At 35.5% G+C, this 14,934-nt stretch overlaps 1 protein-coding gene across 1 annotated transcript; it reads left to right on the top strand.

Moving 5' to 3' along the window:
* Window positions 1-3,602: 3,602 nt before the first annotated feature.
* LOC116172622 (microtubule-associated protein futsch-like) lies at window positions 3,603-14,305 on the top strand. Its single transcript, XM_031489859.1, has 3 exons — window positions 3,603-3,776; window positions 3,851-4,114; window positions 10,189-14,305. The coding sequence occupies exons 2-3, from the start codon at window positions 3,856-3,858 to the stop codon at window positions 14,127-14,129; spliced, it is 4,200 nt and encodes a 1,399-aa protein (XP_031345719.1). The 5' UTR covers window positions 3,603-3,776; window positions 3,851-3,855; the 3' UTR covers window positions 14,130-14,305.
* The last annotated feature ends 629 nt before the right edge of the window (window positions 14,306-14,934 follow it).

Raw genomic sequence — 14,934 nt, 5'->3', positions numbered from 1 at the left:
ATCGGCTATCGTGAGGGCTGTCATTTTATGGCCCTTCACATACTTGTTTCCTTGTTTGATTTTGTTTACATTGTTCAATTTATTATTAATTATTAATAATTTAATAAATGTAGGTACTAGGTCGAGTTCAAAGAATAAATTCGGTATTGTAATAATGGTATACTTTTTTTAGAAATGACCATGCTGGAATATTATTGGTTTATTTACTACTATCACAGATTAGTATATTTAAATCTGTGCTACTATTTACTTCCTTTAAAATACGAATAAAGATTAGACATATTCTACGTATGAAAATTAGGTATTGTTTATGTCATACTGGTAAACTGGTATAAGAAACGTTGAAAAAAGTTAGTAGACAGTTACTGCACAATAACAAAAAAACGAGCGACAGCTCAAACCGATATTACCAGACGGCGCGGTGCGGCATCTGGAAATACAGGTCCCAGTGGCTGGCATTTTCTGACTTTTGATTGAAAAGAAAAAATTTGATCTCGGAATTTCACAAGAAATTACTAAAATGGGCTACAACAAAGGGCATGCTTGAACACCTAACTAATACAGAGCTCGCAAGGAGAAACATTAATTTACTCTACGTACCTTGTTCTATTGCTAAGTGATAAAGGATAAGTGGTTCGAGTTGGTCGAAGGAAATGAAAATGAAAACAACAATGTACTTATACAAAAGGAACCAATAAAAGAGAAGAAGAGAAGAAGTTAATGAGAAAAAAGCAATTAACCAAAGATCTTAAACAAACCAAACAAGTAAAATTTACACAACAAAAATATTCGAAAACTTAGTTGCAAAAGAAAAAGGTTCAATTAAAGAACGAGTAACCTTCAAAAGATGCATTTTGTAATCGTTCTGTATGAGAACAGATTTTCTAAGGAAAGTGACCAAGGTGGAAGTAAACAAATACTTCAGTAATGTTGAATTTGTTGCTATTTCACTTTTAACTGAAATTTTAACGTAGAACCCTATATTGTATCCTTTTTTAACATTATCGAATAAATATTTGGTCATGTAAGAGATAGCTATACTAATTTACTTAGGGATTGCACGAGGAGAGAAGTGAAAATAGCTAAAGTACACATTTGCTGGTGGTGGTGCTTTGACTTTATCTTAAAATCCTTTGTTTTTTCCTGTTTTGAATATCTCGCAACCGCTTCCATGAACTGGCTTGCACACTAGATCGCTTGGTGCGAAAATTACATCAACTATAATTTTATTGACAAAACCTCGATATTTGAAATGCAGGCAATGCTATAAATTTTTATTTAGGTACACCAATCTCATTGTAAAAACGAACAAACTTATTGCATCTAAGTATATGGAAACGAAGCACATTTTATCTGTTACTATATTACTGCAGTAAAAAGTAATAATGGCTTATAGCTATATGTACTTATACCACTGACTAAAAACACACTTGTATTCGAACATATTGAGGCAGTAAAACAGTAGACTAAAAGCGTTTCACTCAAGTTTAGGTGCGTGTCGTGCTCACTTTTAAATTTTAAATCAAGAAATACTATGGGTACTATAACTGATGTTCGGAATACTAAAAGACAGACCTGAAAACTAACGCACGAAATAGAAAAATGTGTACGTGCCCTGATTCTTTATTGCACGATCACGGAAGGTGGTGTCGAACAGAGATGTGTTATATTAAAATACATTCGTTTTTCTGTTTCTAAATTTTTATATTCTGGTCTAGTAAAAAGAAATTGCGTAACATTTTCTGGTCAAGGCTAGTTTGAAAGGATGGTTCTGAAAGAAATAATAACGCACCTAAGCAACGTAAATATGATAATCTAAACATTGCAATTTCGATGTCCGAGATTAACTTAAAGCCAAGCAACGACATGAACTGAATTCAAAAGCGTCTGAAAGTTTACAATAGAACTGCAAGTACATTAAGGGAATGTGCGTTTCCTTTATTTAGTTGTGTTCAACTTCATACAAGACAAAATAAACTTGTGCCCCGACATTTTCACTAATCCTTTATTTTTATATAAAAATGATCCCTGAACCCTGATTCCTTTCTTAAATCCGACAGATTTTGTATGTAGTTATTGTCATATTCAGACGTGGTAAACATGAAAATTTAAGAAGGTAGGTATGTACGATGCTACCTATCTAAATCTGTCAGTAACTTTTTTTACTCGTAGCTGATGTAAAGTCTACATGCAGCAGTACTCTTATTAACACGATATTTATTAAAGCATAAATTTCCAAATTAGCGGAAGTTTGCCTGCTACATTATGATAAAAGAAGGTCCCTACATAAAGATGAATTACAACTGCCTACTCTGTTACTTGGGTTTTCTGGAACATAAATTTCCAAATTACTACATAATAAAACGTTATAGTATTGTAAGTTTGTTTTATGAGTTTATTGACAATAGTAGTAAAACAATTTCGTCCTTAAAGTAAATCATAAGGACAGGAATTATGTTGTGGGAAAGGTAGGCTTCCCAACTTTAATTTTATTAAACTAGGTACCTGCCTTTTGTTTGAACATATTTAGCCAAGTAGGTAAATGACTAGGTTTGCAAAATTATAAATTCTCGCCAGTTCATGATTTACTGTAAACGCTTTTTAAGTTACGATGGCTTTTTGCACTGTCAAGTTAGCTATAACTTTAAAATTCAGCTCGAGTTAAAATCTATTTGCGATAGTGGTTACTATATAATTATAGGGGAGCAGGATTTCCTCATAATTTCTTAATTGAAAGATTATTAAAACTCGTGCACACTACTGTACAACTGTGCAATGGGAAACGGTCACGTCTCAAGATACGAGCTAGTTGGGCATCCTGGCTTTTTTCTTCTCTTCTTGATTACCACTGGAAATGCGCTTATTTTTCGCTTTAGATTGTTAAGGCTCGGGAACCTGCAATTGATTTTGAGGGGGTCCTCTGTATGTTAAAAATGCATTAGTTATTCCATGATATCGCAGACAACATGCCTATGATTTTAGGAAAAACTAGATTCATCGCCCTAGGTCCCCACTCGCTACGGAACCCCAAAAAGGGACATCTGAATATAACTCAGGAAGTTGATGCAGGTATGACTTCGCATCAAGTAGGTCATTCAAGAGCGACCCACCTTCTGCTAGTCTGTAATGTTGCCGCCAGCCCTCAGAAAGTCCAATCGGCGATCTAACCAAAGGACACGGTCGATTGGTTGAGGTGGATTAGTCTCGACTCAAGAGAAGTGGACACTTTAATCAAAGGTTACCCATTTAATTTGCCATTAAACAATTATTAAGCTACTATTTCCATAGCAGACTATCATTTAAAGCAAATTAGTGTAGAGTTGGTTGCCTATATCCCTCTGTTCCACGCATTGACGTGGTTTTTAAATGTATGATTTATTAATAGTTCACTTCTGAAGGATATTCCCATTCTTACGTCCATTAACTGAGTTGTAGCAAATTCATAAAATCCATACTTAATGATTGCAGAAATTAATCGGTAGGCAAGAATTTTTAACCATAGTTCTATAATTGCAATTTAGCAACACTGTTAAGAGATATTGCCAGGTAACTTAGCCACTACAAAATAAATGATATTCTGTGGTTATGTCGCCATTAGTGACCGTATCAGTTCGTATTTTGCCCGCCGTATTTCGTTTCCTCATTCGTTTTTCGCAAAATATCAGCCGTCTTCAAAAGCACGTGTAAAATTTCCGTTAAAAATTAGATTTCGGCCGAGTTGTCCGTAGTTTAGATTGTAATTTTCGTATAAGTCGTTAATCGTTTTAAATTGTAAGGTAGGAATTATGCCGTGCCATCGGTGATAACCCGATACGTAGTTTCTTAAACATTTTTTTATTTGTTTTTCCAGAAATAATGTCTCGGCGAACCCCGATAAAAGAACTAATCGCAGAAGAAAGTAGTACACCTTCTAGTCCTGTAAGAAGATCGACTCGAATAGCAGTACGCAGACCGTCAGTGACCGATGAAAATCATGAAGTGGACAAACTAAGCGTATCTTCGACTGGGAGTCAAAGATCTATAAGCACCCGAAGCAGAGCTGCTAGCAAGTCACCACTTACCCTGGCCAACGAAGAGGAGCAGAAGTTGCCTGCAAAACGAACTCGGCGTAGAGGTAAGAAATCTTGCTTATTACTTTTTGAATGTTGTCACAATATAATGCGAAATTAATGTAAACTTATTAAAGACGGGTCTTAAATTTTCCAAATAGGTGACATATGGAAATTGTTGTTAAAAGAATGGTTTCCATTGAAGTTATCAAATAAATAAGTTTCCTGGGTTCAAGAGTTTAAATTCTAAACCTTTTCTTAGATCACCAGTAACTACTGAATTAAACAAAGGAACCTTTTCCCGAATGAACTCCCCTTTCACCTCGCCTTTCACTGTATAACTCATTTTTACAATCAATTGGAAAAGTTTTAACTATAGGCAGTTAAATTAGTATTACAGTACGATGTAGTGTATGACTTTCGAATTTCAAAATTAGGCTACACTCCTCATGGTCGCCTATAAGTACCCTTACAGACTACAGTTTACAGTAATCCAGCACTGGGGATGATATAAACACAATTCTTTGTGGGTTCTCATCTCATTAGAGAATTAATGTGAATTTGTAGATAGACTGGAATAGCTATTTAATCAAAAATCTCTTCAAAAATATTTAAACTCGTTAATCTGAATGTGCATTAATCAGAACACGCTGAAAATGTAGGTATACATCTTATTTGCTAATCCGTGATAACATTTTTTCCATTTTCCAGTAAATTTGTCTGATAGATATTCTCGCACGATTAGGACATTGTGCACAGGTGCACCATCCTGTTGAAATCAACATTTTTCAACTTTTGATTTTTTGTGTCGTACTTCATTGTTTTCGTAATCAAAACATGTGCTGCCCATCGCTGATTCATAATAAAAAATCAAGTAGAAAATGCTATATACGCAGTGTGTACTTTTTCTACTGTCCATTAAAAAAAATAAAGTCGATGATTTCTCCGAAGCGAAACGTTGTATTGAAAATCTCTCAATGGTGTCTTTTAGAGTTCGAAAAGTGACAATGAGAAAGTGTTTTTTTTTTACTTTTCTGTGTCTGCAGGCACAAATAACAACAGAAAAAATAAAAACAAAATCGGCCAATTTCGGTTTTTCTGGCATATCGTCGTAAGTAATCTAAATTTTCTGGTTTCTTTACACAATGATAATAACTGTTTAATTGCGCAACTTTTCCCTAATTGAACCATCTTCGTATCTTGTATGGTTTCCGAGATCCTAACTTGGACAGTATATGCATATAGGGTTGCCATCTCAAAACTCAACTAGGACAGGAAGCGTGAAAACCCCGGATTTAGGGATTATAAACCCGGACATATCAACTGAATTTTATAAAAAAATATTGTCTAAAGAAATAGTCTTTGAAATTCTAGTTTATTTTGATCACTGACTAGACTGTTTCAATATTCAATAATATTATAAAGGAACAAGGGATTAAAAAGAGTTTTTGTTCCTGAGAGAATGGTTTAAATTTAATATTTTTTTAAATATTTTTAAGGGAACAAAAACTAGTTTAATCCAGTGTTGATTATACTATTTTTTCCAATACCGATCGATTTAAATCCATGTTTCCATGAATTGTTTACAAGAAAACAAAAATGAGGGATTAAAATTTTTTTAATCTCTAGGGATTAAAATTACCTGTTAATGTACAGAAATTAGGGATTAAATTCAATAAAACAATGTAGGTATTGGAAAATTCCTTTCTTTGGTCCACTGATATGCCACTAGTGAAAATATTTTTTCAACGTTGGCATTATGAGCAGGAATGCAAAAAAAGCACCTACCAGGCAATTTTCAATAACTCCAAGTTTAATGACGATTCGGTGTTTTAAAAAATTGTAACCAAAGCTGATCGGCGCCTTAAAAGTTCATCTTGTTTTGACAGAAACTCATAGATATCTCAGTAGCCTAAAACCCGGACTACTAATGAAACCCCGCCCGGACGCCCCCTAAACTAGGACAAATCCAGGGAAACCCGGACGGATGGCAACCCTATATGCATAGAGCAAGTATTGGTTTCACCGCAGAGAGCTCAACAGAGAGTCAGTTGTTGGCTTTGTTGTTCCCAAATTGTATAAATTCTTTCAGATGTAGTGCTTGCATTTTGGAAATGAAATGTACAGGGTGTCCCAGGACGAATGTCAGCTATCCAAGACGTCTGAATATTTTGAAATTTTTTTTAATTGGTGGCATTGTTAAACTACTTACTTATATTGAACTACTTTTAGGGGATTTGTTATAAAGGCCTGGAATTTTTTGCTACAGGTGGTCAATACCTTGAAGATGTGCCAGATGGCCGTCAAATGTCGTAAGGGAGCGCCGTCCCCCTACCCCGAAATGCATTAGTTCTCGAGATGTATATCTTTTACACGCAAAATCTCAGAGGAGGTTCTCACAAGAAGCAATTGGAATGTACTAAAGAAACGTATCCATTGGTATTGTCAAAACTTTAGATGCAAATATCTCCAAAACTGAGTATTAAAAGCGGGTACTCTCAAAGGGCGGTTGAAACATTTGGGCAAGAAATATCTACTGTCAATGTGTTAATTTAAATGTGCATTGTATATATTTTCCAGAAAATTTGTGCTATAAGTAATCTTGCACGATTAGACATTGTACCATCCTGTTGAAACCAGCAGTTTTCAACTTTTTTGTGTGTGCCGTACATCATTGTATTCGTAATAAAAAATTCTACTCCATACAGTAGAAAATTGTGGAGCTCAAAATGTGATTTTTGCTTTATCCAAGAGCTTTGCATAATTTAATTTGTTTCTTTATTAGAAGTGTTATTATTTAATCGGGCTTGGTTTGCTTTTAAGGTTATGTTGATATTTTCATCATAAATAAAATTCTGTCCTTTATTTTGAACTTAATCTTTACGCGGGTTCAAACACATAGCTGCTGGAAAGTAAGGGGCATATGCGCAATAGAGTTTTCGAATAGAAATGGTGGTCCAGTACTTTCAGCCATACCCGCAACACAAAATTTAATTTGTAAAATACTTAGTACTAATAAGTTATTAATATTTAAGTAAAAAAAATAAGGATAAATTTGTATAGTCTCCAAAAATTTTCATTTTGGCAATTTAATACAGTATATGCATGATTTAACGGATGACGTTTTCGTTATACAGGGTGGCAAAGTCAATTTTTTGCTCGTATTTTGCGTTTTCTGTGATAATTGTCTCAAATTTGATACATCAATTAATAATTATTTTTTAGAATCTACAATAAAGTATCAAAATAGTTGGTCGCAGTATACACGGAGTGACATTTTCTTGGATCGGCTACAATTTTATCTTTCAGAACTTTTTTTGGAACACCCTGTATTGAATTTCGGCATGAATTGTAAACTCTCTGTTCCTTTGTTTGGCTTGCTGATCTCTTGCACCATTCTCGTATCTGTCACAGTTTTCGATTTACATACAGGGTGATTCCTATAGTACCTGCCACCGTTTGGGAGCGTATAGGGGGTGCTTAGGGGAGTATTTTGATATAGGACACTTGGGGTCGGAAATCTAAAATAAGGGCGCCAGAACCAATTTTATCTTCTGGAATTTCACGCCTGTATGTAGGCAACCCAACCGACCGACGTTTCGCGCGGAGCGATGCAGAGCGAGTTAGCGCGAGGAAGCGACATGGGAGGGAGGAGGGAAAACGACAGTCAAAAGCAATAACGTTTACAAGTGTTCAACGTGGCCACCGTTGTTCTCAATGCACTTCCTACATCTAGCCAACTATTATTATACTATTGCCATAGTTTTTATTCACTTGATACGCGTCGTTGCAGACGGGATTTCGTGGGTTTAAACAAAATTCTGATCAAGTGTCAGCCACACATCGCCGCCTGAGATTGCTCCGTGTGCACCGCCGGCCGGTTGGGTTGCCTACCTACAGGCGCGAAATTCCAGAAGGTAAATTTGGCTCTGGCACCCTTATTTTAGATTTCCGACCCCAAGTGTCCTATATCAAAATACTCCCCTACGCACCACCTACACGCTCCCAAACGGTGGCAGGTACTATAGGAATCACCCTGTATTTGTAAAAATAGCCATTGATGGAAATTATGTGTAAGTAAGTAATTGTAGCCACGTCAAGAAAATGTAACACCCTGTATACTGCGACCAACAATTTCGATACTTTATTGATTCTAAAAAATAATTAATGAATCATTATCGCAGACCATAAGAGAGAAAATACAAATTACGAGAAAAAAATAGAAACTTAAATCGCAATATAATTAATAGATGGCGCCAAATACGACTCTTGTATTTATATATCTATGCTCTAGAAGAACTCATACCGTCGAGTTCAGGCGAAAGGCGAAATAATAGACAGTCAAACGTGTCAATTACGTATGGCCGCGAAAGTTTCTGATATAGTAAAACACTGAAATTCCCTTGGGAACAGGAAAAAACAGGATTTTATGTTTTACAGAGGAAAATACTTGACATTTAGAACGTAGGTTTCTATGGAGGGGTTAAGGTGTACTCTGAAAGTGACTGTCCAAAGTTCCCACGGAAACGGGGTACCGAATGAAAAACGGGATTTCCCAAAGGCGGTACGTAGTTCGCCGAGACTGCTTTATATGAAATATCACAACCACTAAACCGGAACCTCTTAACAGGAAATCGGAAAAAAATTAGCCATTATAATTTGGGAATTTTTTACCAAAAAAAATTAAAATAGTTCAAGGTAGGAATTTTTCAAAACCAGAAAAGATACTCAAAAACTTAGCTAAAGCCGCAAGTGCCATTTCCTTATCTATGAAGTTCTGAGAAAAAATTAAAGAAGATCCTAAAATTTTGGAACTTCTGGAGGCGTAGATACTAAAGGATACATTTTTGACTTTCAGTTTATTTGGAAAAAATGTTCGTTGTTGTCCCCTCTACCATTCAATTGTTTATATTCTTAATTTGTTAGATTTTAGCTTGTTTTTTTTTAGTTTTAAGGGTCTGATCAGTTGATTTTGTTAAACAGTGAACTCAAAAGGGTCGCACAAATGGTTTTACAGTTTTGCCAAACATTGTATTGATTATTTCAAGTAAAAGTGCCTTTAGGACGTTACACATTTTGAGGTAATTTTAGTGTGGCGTTATTTGATCTTATGACTACCACCACCGTGTATATTTTTGCACTTTTTAAGACCTTCATCAATTGTTATTCTTTTTGGAGTCTTGGCAGTAGCCATTCAGAATTTTGAAGGATATAATTCTTTTTAATAGACAGGTGAGACAGTTTTCTTTAAATCTCATGACTTGATTATATACGAGGTGTTAAAAAAATAGGGTGTCGACACTATTTTCTCTAATTTTGAAAATGCAACACTATTTCGTGCAGAAATAAGATTCTGCATCTACTGATATGTGTTGCCTATGTATAGTTTTAAGTAGTTTTTAGGATATTCAACAAAATAATTAAAACGTGGCATATTTTTCTGAAACATTCTGTACAATTAAACATACTTCTACAACATATCCATTTCCCCCCTGTGTGTAGATTTCCTGCAAATGTTATAGCATATCAGATACAACGTAGATATATAGTGTAAAAATACATTGGTGTGTTGTGTCTTGAAATTTGAGTATGTTGTATGTATGAGAATTTGAGTTCTCTAATTCCATTGAGGTAGTGTTCCTATAATTTTCGAGCATTCTGAAAAAACTAAAATTTTGAAGCATTGTTTCCAAATGAAACATTTCTGCTCCTCAATTTGGCCACAAAAAGTTTGCTTTAAACCACTTTACCATCGTGTGTAGGCATTTTAGGGAACTGTTTGAAGGGTTGATTCACCTTGCCTGATTATGATTTTACTTCTGGGTTTGTTTACAAGAATTGTACATTTAGTACTAATACCTGTGTAATGTTTGTCAAAGGGTTTGAAATCTTGGCAATGAGACCATGTCAAAATTTTTCCTGTCTCTTCATTGATTCAGCTAATTTTCACTTTTAAACCCCCTTCATTTTTAAGTTGTAAAATTCTTTTAATGCGTTATTTGCAAAAACCTAAATGTTGTGTGACTTCATAATTTTAAAATCAGATTTGAAATATTCCAAATCCTATAAGAATCTACAAATTCTGTGGCATGTTCATTATTTTGTTGCGTATTAGTTCTAATAGTTCATCACTTTTCAGGATCTACTTCAAGTTTAATCGAGGAAGAATTGGAGACGATGGCCCGGTCCTCGCCTATTCCTCCTAAAATCGGTAGGCGTACTTCAGGTCGCTCAATGAGTTGCTCGCCTATAACAGAAATGGAAAATGTACTAAAAAGCAGTACCCCTCAGAAAGAGGTCAGAGGCAGAAGAAGAACGTCCGCCTTAATTGAACCTGTTACGCTGGAATCTATTAAAGAGGTCGAAACCAAATCACCGAGAACTAGCATTTCAACAGAAGAAACGAGAGATGAAGATTTACCTTTTAAAAAGAAAAAAGCTGTACTACTGCAAACGATTACTGAAAACGTTCCAGATGAGGTTAGTAGGCACACTAAAGTTAATGGTGGTGTGCATTTGGAAGAAAAAAAAGGAAATGCCATTGGAGATTCTGAAGCATCAGTTGTTTCTGGCACAGAAAAGAGTGCCTTGGCTGAAGAAAAAAAACTAGTTATTTTGCTTCATGATATCAGCTCATCAGAGGGAAAAGGAGTTGTTACAGATTTATGTGAAAAATCTGAAGATGAGCTTCACAATACCGATTCTTCAGGTGAAAAAGAAACTGTGTCACATTCAACAGAACAATCTACGGGTGCTAAAGTTCCTAAACGTAAATCACATTCGGGCATGGATACCACCGCAGAGATTGGTGATCCGCTTGAAAAAGAAAATGTTGAGGACGCAGAGAAACGACTATTGAACAGTTTTGAAGATAAACAAGCGGAAATGGTAAACACTGAACAGTCGATAGTTGAAAGTTCTTTTGATGAACCTATGGATGTAGATGTTACTGCAACACCTTCCAAAACCACAGTAAGGGAAAGTATGGATATACAAGAATTCACTCAAGCTGAAAAGGAAGAGGAAATGCATCGCAAACCTGAAAAGGATCCATCAAGTTCAACAGTGGAGAAAGTATCGACTCTTTCGGATGAAGCTGTACTAAACACTTCAAAGGAGTCAACACTGAAATCTCTTAAAGATAGCAGCACAGATCTTCCACCAGATGTGCCAGGCACTCCTAAATCCAAAACCATGTCAAAAGCGATCCCACACGAAAAATCTCTATCGTCATCTTCAAGTAAACATGCATTAGTTGATGAAGAAGATCTCAGTGAAAATATTGTGGAAAGTTCACAAAAAGATTCTCCAAAACGAACTTCTTTAGAGAAAAAATTGGACTCTCCTTCCCATAAGACAAAATTGGACACTCCTAATGCACCAAGTCCTGTCCTAGTAGCAAGTACTATAACTCCTCTGCGAAGAAGTCCACGGTTACTTTCACATTCCGGCATGAAAGATAGTGTTGACATTACAAGCTCACCAGACAAAAACGACCAAGAGAAAGTATCCGAAGATACGGCTTTGCCTTCACGTTCAAGCATTAAGGATAGTATTGACATTGCAAGCTCACCAGTTGAAAACAATCGTGAAACAGTATGCGAAGATATAGCTGCTAGTAAAGACATTTGTGTGAAGAATGTAGTGGAAAATCGGTCTAATACAGACGAAAAGCTTAATAAAACCTTCAATTCCACTATCGATTTGGATTTAGATCCTGCACTAAAAGAAAAAATTTCCACTCTTACTGAAGCATTAGAGATTGATAGCAGTAGTGACGCAGAATCTGTGACACACTATATTGATGACATGGCAGAGGAAGGCGAAGAAGACACCCCATCTGAAGGGAGCAACGATATTATCGATATAGGCGAATCTGTTGGCAGCACTGCATCTGAAATAGACAGCGAAGAGAGCTACGAAGTGGACTCTTTCATTGATGATGATGAAGAAGAGCTTGAATTGCTGTCTGGTGAAGAATATGACTTGGGCCAAGAGAAACCTAAAAAGACTGGTAAATTAAAAAAACGAATAGTACAGATACCAGATAGTTCAGATGAAGAATGCAAGAAAGATGAAGAAGAACAGGTCATCCATATTGCAGATAGTGAGACCGAAGCAAATAAAGCCAAAGAGGATTCCGACATGGAGAATATGTCGACAAGACCGTACTGTGGCCTATCTCCACCTGTAGCCATATCGATTAGAGATTCGCCAGAATGTGACGAGACACTACAAACTAATAGACTTGAAGAGGAAATTTGTACGGCCAATTTAATAAATAAGGAAGACAATTTGGAAAGTTTAGAACACATTAAGGAGCACAAAAAAGATCCTGTTACGCCGGAAAAATCAGTCGTTCAGAAAATAAGTGAAACTACAAATATACAATCTGATCAAACGCTAAACACCCCCAACAACAGCATTTTACATGAAAATGTATCCCTTACAGAAACTAAAAGACGCAGGAAATCGTCAATTAATATAAAAGAGAATGTGACTGTGGCGGAAATAGCAGATGGAAGTGTTAGTGATCGTATTTTGAAGGTAGTTGAAGCCTTTTGCTCCACTGTTAATCAGCCTCATGAAGTATCATCTGGGAATGTTTCTCTCAATCTTTCCTTGGATTATATAGGTACTTCACCTCCACGAGAAAATGATGATGAAACGGTGGGGAGAAAGCGGGTACTTTCTGACAGTGGAGTAGAATTTTATCAGGCCAAAAAAAGACTTTCAAAGGACAGTGGGCGGTTATCGAACAAAAGGAGAAGCAATGATCCATTTGTGGTTGAGACCCAAAATGAAACCCTTCGGTCTCCCTCAAAGAAAACAAAAATCAATAGTGATGAACAGGCGAATGTGTGGGATGTGAGTCTCCCTAATAAACAAAGGAACAGCTTTACAGAATCGTCACCTAAAAAGTTGGGTATACCTCAAATTAGGCCAGAAGAAGAACGTATTAATATACTTGAGGATATAGTTATTCCAGAACCAAAAAGGAGTCCTAAAAAAAAGAAACAATCTTTGAATGTTGAAACCGATGGCGGTACAACTCTCTCTCCCAGGAAGAAGGTAAGCCTGTGTGAAGCGTTTATAGTAACTGAAGAGAACCAGTCTGCTAAGGAGACAAAGATTACTCCCAAAAAGCAACGAAACCTTTCTGATTCTACTAATACTGTACATAGTGATATTCAGTCAATGCAAATCGTAGAAACGAAGCTCAAAAAGAAATCTGGAAAGAAAAAGTCAAGTACAGATGTGAAAAACGACGAGAATATTGCATCCTCACTTGGCACAAACCTAAACCATACTTTTGAATTGTCCGGAAAAGAGGACAATATTGTCTCTCAAAAAGGTCGCAAAAAAAATAAAAAGAGAGAGCTGATCTCTGAATCTGAGAACGTCTTTGCAGAACCATCAACGTCTGCAGAAAACGAAAGTGATGACATTAGAACCAAAAAATCCAAACGGACAAAGTTAGCGGAATCCATAGTAAAAGAAGATACGAAAATAACTAAAAAGAAGAAATCCAACAGTAAGAATACCTTAGAACTTGAAGCACCGAGTCAAAGTCAAAAAAGGCCTAAAAGTAAAGATGGGAAAAAATCCAAGCCTAAACCTGCAAGTGATTCTGAAATGTCGGATGATCTAGATGAACAGTTACATGGTAAGTACAGTAAATTAGAAAAGACTGAAGGTTTGAAATCCAAGAGCAAAAGTAAAAAGAATCCACCTGTCATCTCGGTTGAGTGTATACCAGAAAAGGTTTCATCGAGCGAAGGTAGCTGGAAAATTGAATATTTACCCGCTAACGTTAAACAGGCCTTACAAATATTAGAAGTAAAGAAAGTGAAATCTACCACAGTTTATCGTAAACCAAAATTGCTTCCTAGTTCTAATAATCCACAAGACTCCTGGGATTTAGATGTGTTAAATGTGACCGCGAAGCCAACAACTAGTAAAAAATTACCCGAACATCACCCGAAGGATTTTAAAGGTCGGTCGACGTTCGATTCCAAAAGGGTCAGGCGAATGGAAACAAAAGAATTATTAAAATCTAAGGAAAAACGGAAGGTGTAATTTTTTTACTTGCCTACTATAAGACTTATTGTTTCAGTCGCATTATTATTGTAATTATCGTTTTCTTATTGATCATGTTATAAAGATTTCAATGGTATTCATTAAATTATCTTAAGATTCTACCCTTTGTAACCGCAAGTTTTTTTTTAAATAAATACTGCTACAGTGCTTGTAAATTTTGATAGAATAACCTCACAAGTTTGTATAAGTACGCAATGATAACAGATTTGTTCCAAAATTTTAATTGCTATTGCTTTTGCTTTACAAATGCAAATGTATAGATCTTAAGTTGCATACAATTTTCCTGTGCACCATAGTATTTTGTTTTTCTAAGCAAACTGTCATTGTTATACCTGTATCAAATTTAAAAATTGGTGAACAATGTTCCAAAAATGTTTATTGACGTTGAAATGTATACATGTAATATGCTTACACAATTTTTAGTGTTTTGTCTGTACAAGTACTTTACAATGTATAACGATAAAGTGAACAACTTTTCAACTGGGGGTTTATTAAGAAGTAATTTTATAACATTATGAATTTCACCTTCATATTGATTTATCAATATCGATACTAACTTTTAATTAGTTTAGTACCACATTTCGCTAAATGCCCCAAGAAATTTAAAATTAAAATCGAGTAGGAAATCATACATGGCCTTTTGAAATTTTGTTCCTCGGATGGGGATTAAATTTATTTAGTTGCATTTTTGGTCACAATTTTGGAAAAAGAAGAATTTAGTCAAAGAATTCATTTCTTGCAATTCCTATGATATAAAATGTGGTTTTAAATGCTTTGCATTTGG

The sequence above is a fragment of the Photinus pyralis genome, unplaced genomic scaffold, assembly GCF_008802855.1.
Source record: "Photinus pyralis isolate 1611_PpyrPB1 unplaced genomic scaffold, Ppyr1.3 Ppyr1.4_LG5, whole genome shotgun sequence".
NCBI classification, from domain to species: Eukaryota; Metazoa; Arthropoda; class Insecta; order Coleoptera; family Lampyridae; genus Photinus; species Photinus pyralis.
The sequence above is the reverse complement of the archived record's forward strand: the minus strand, read 5'-3'. Positions and strand labels throughout refer to the sequence as shown.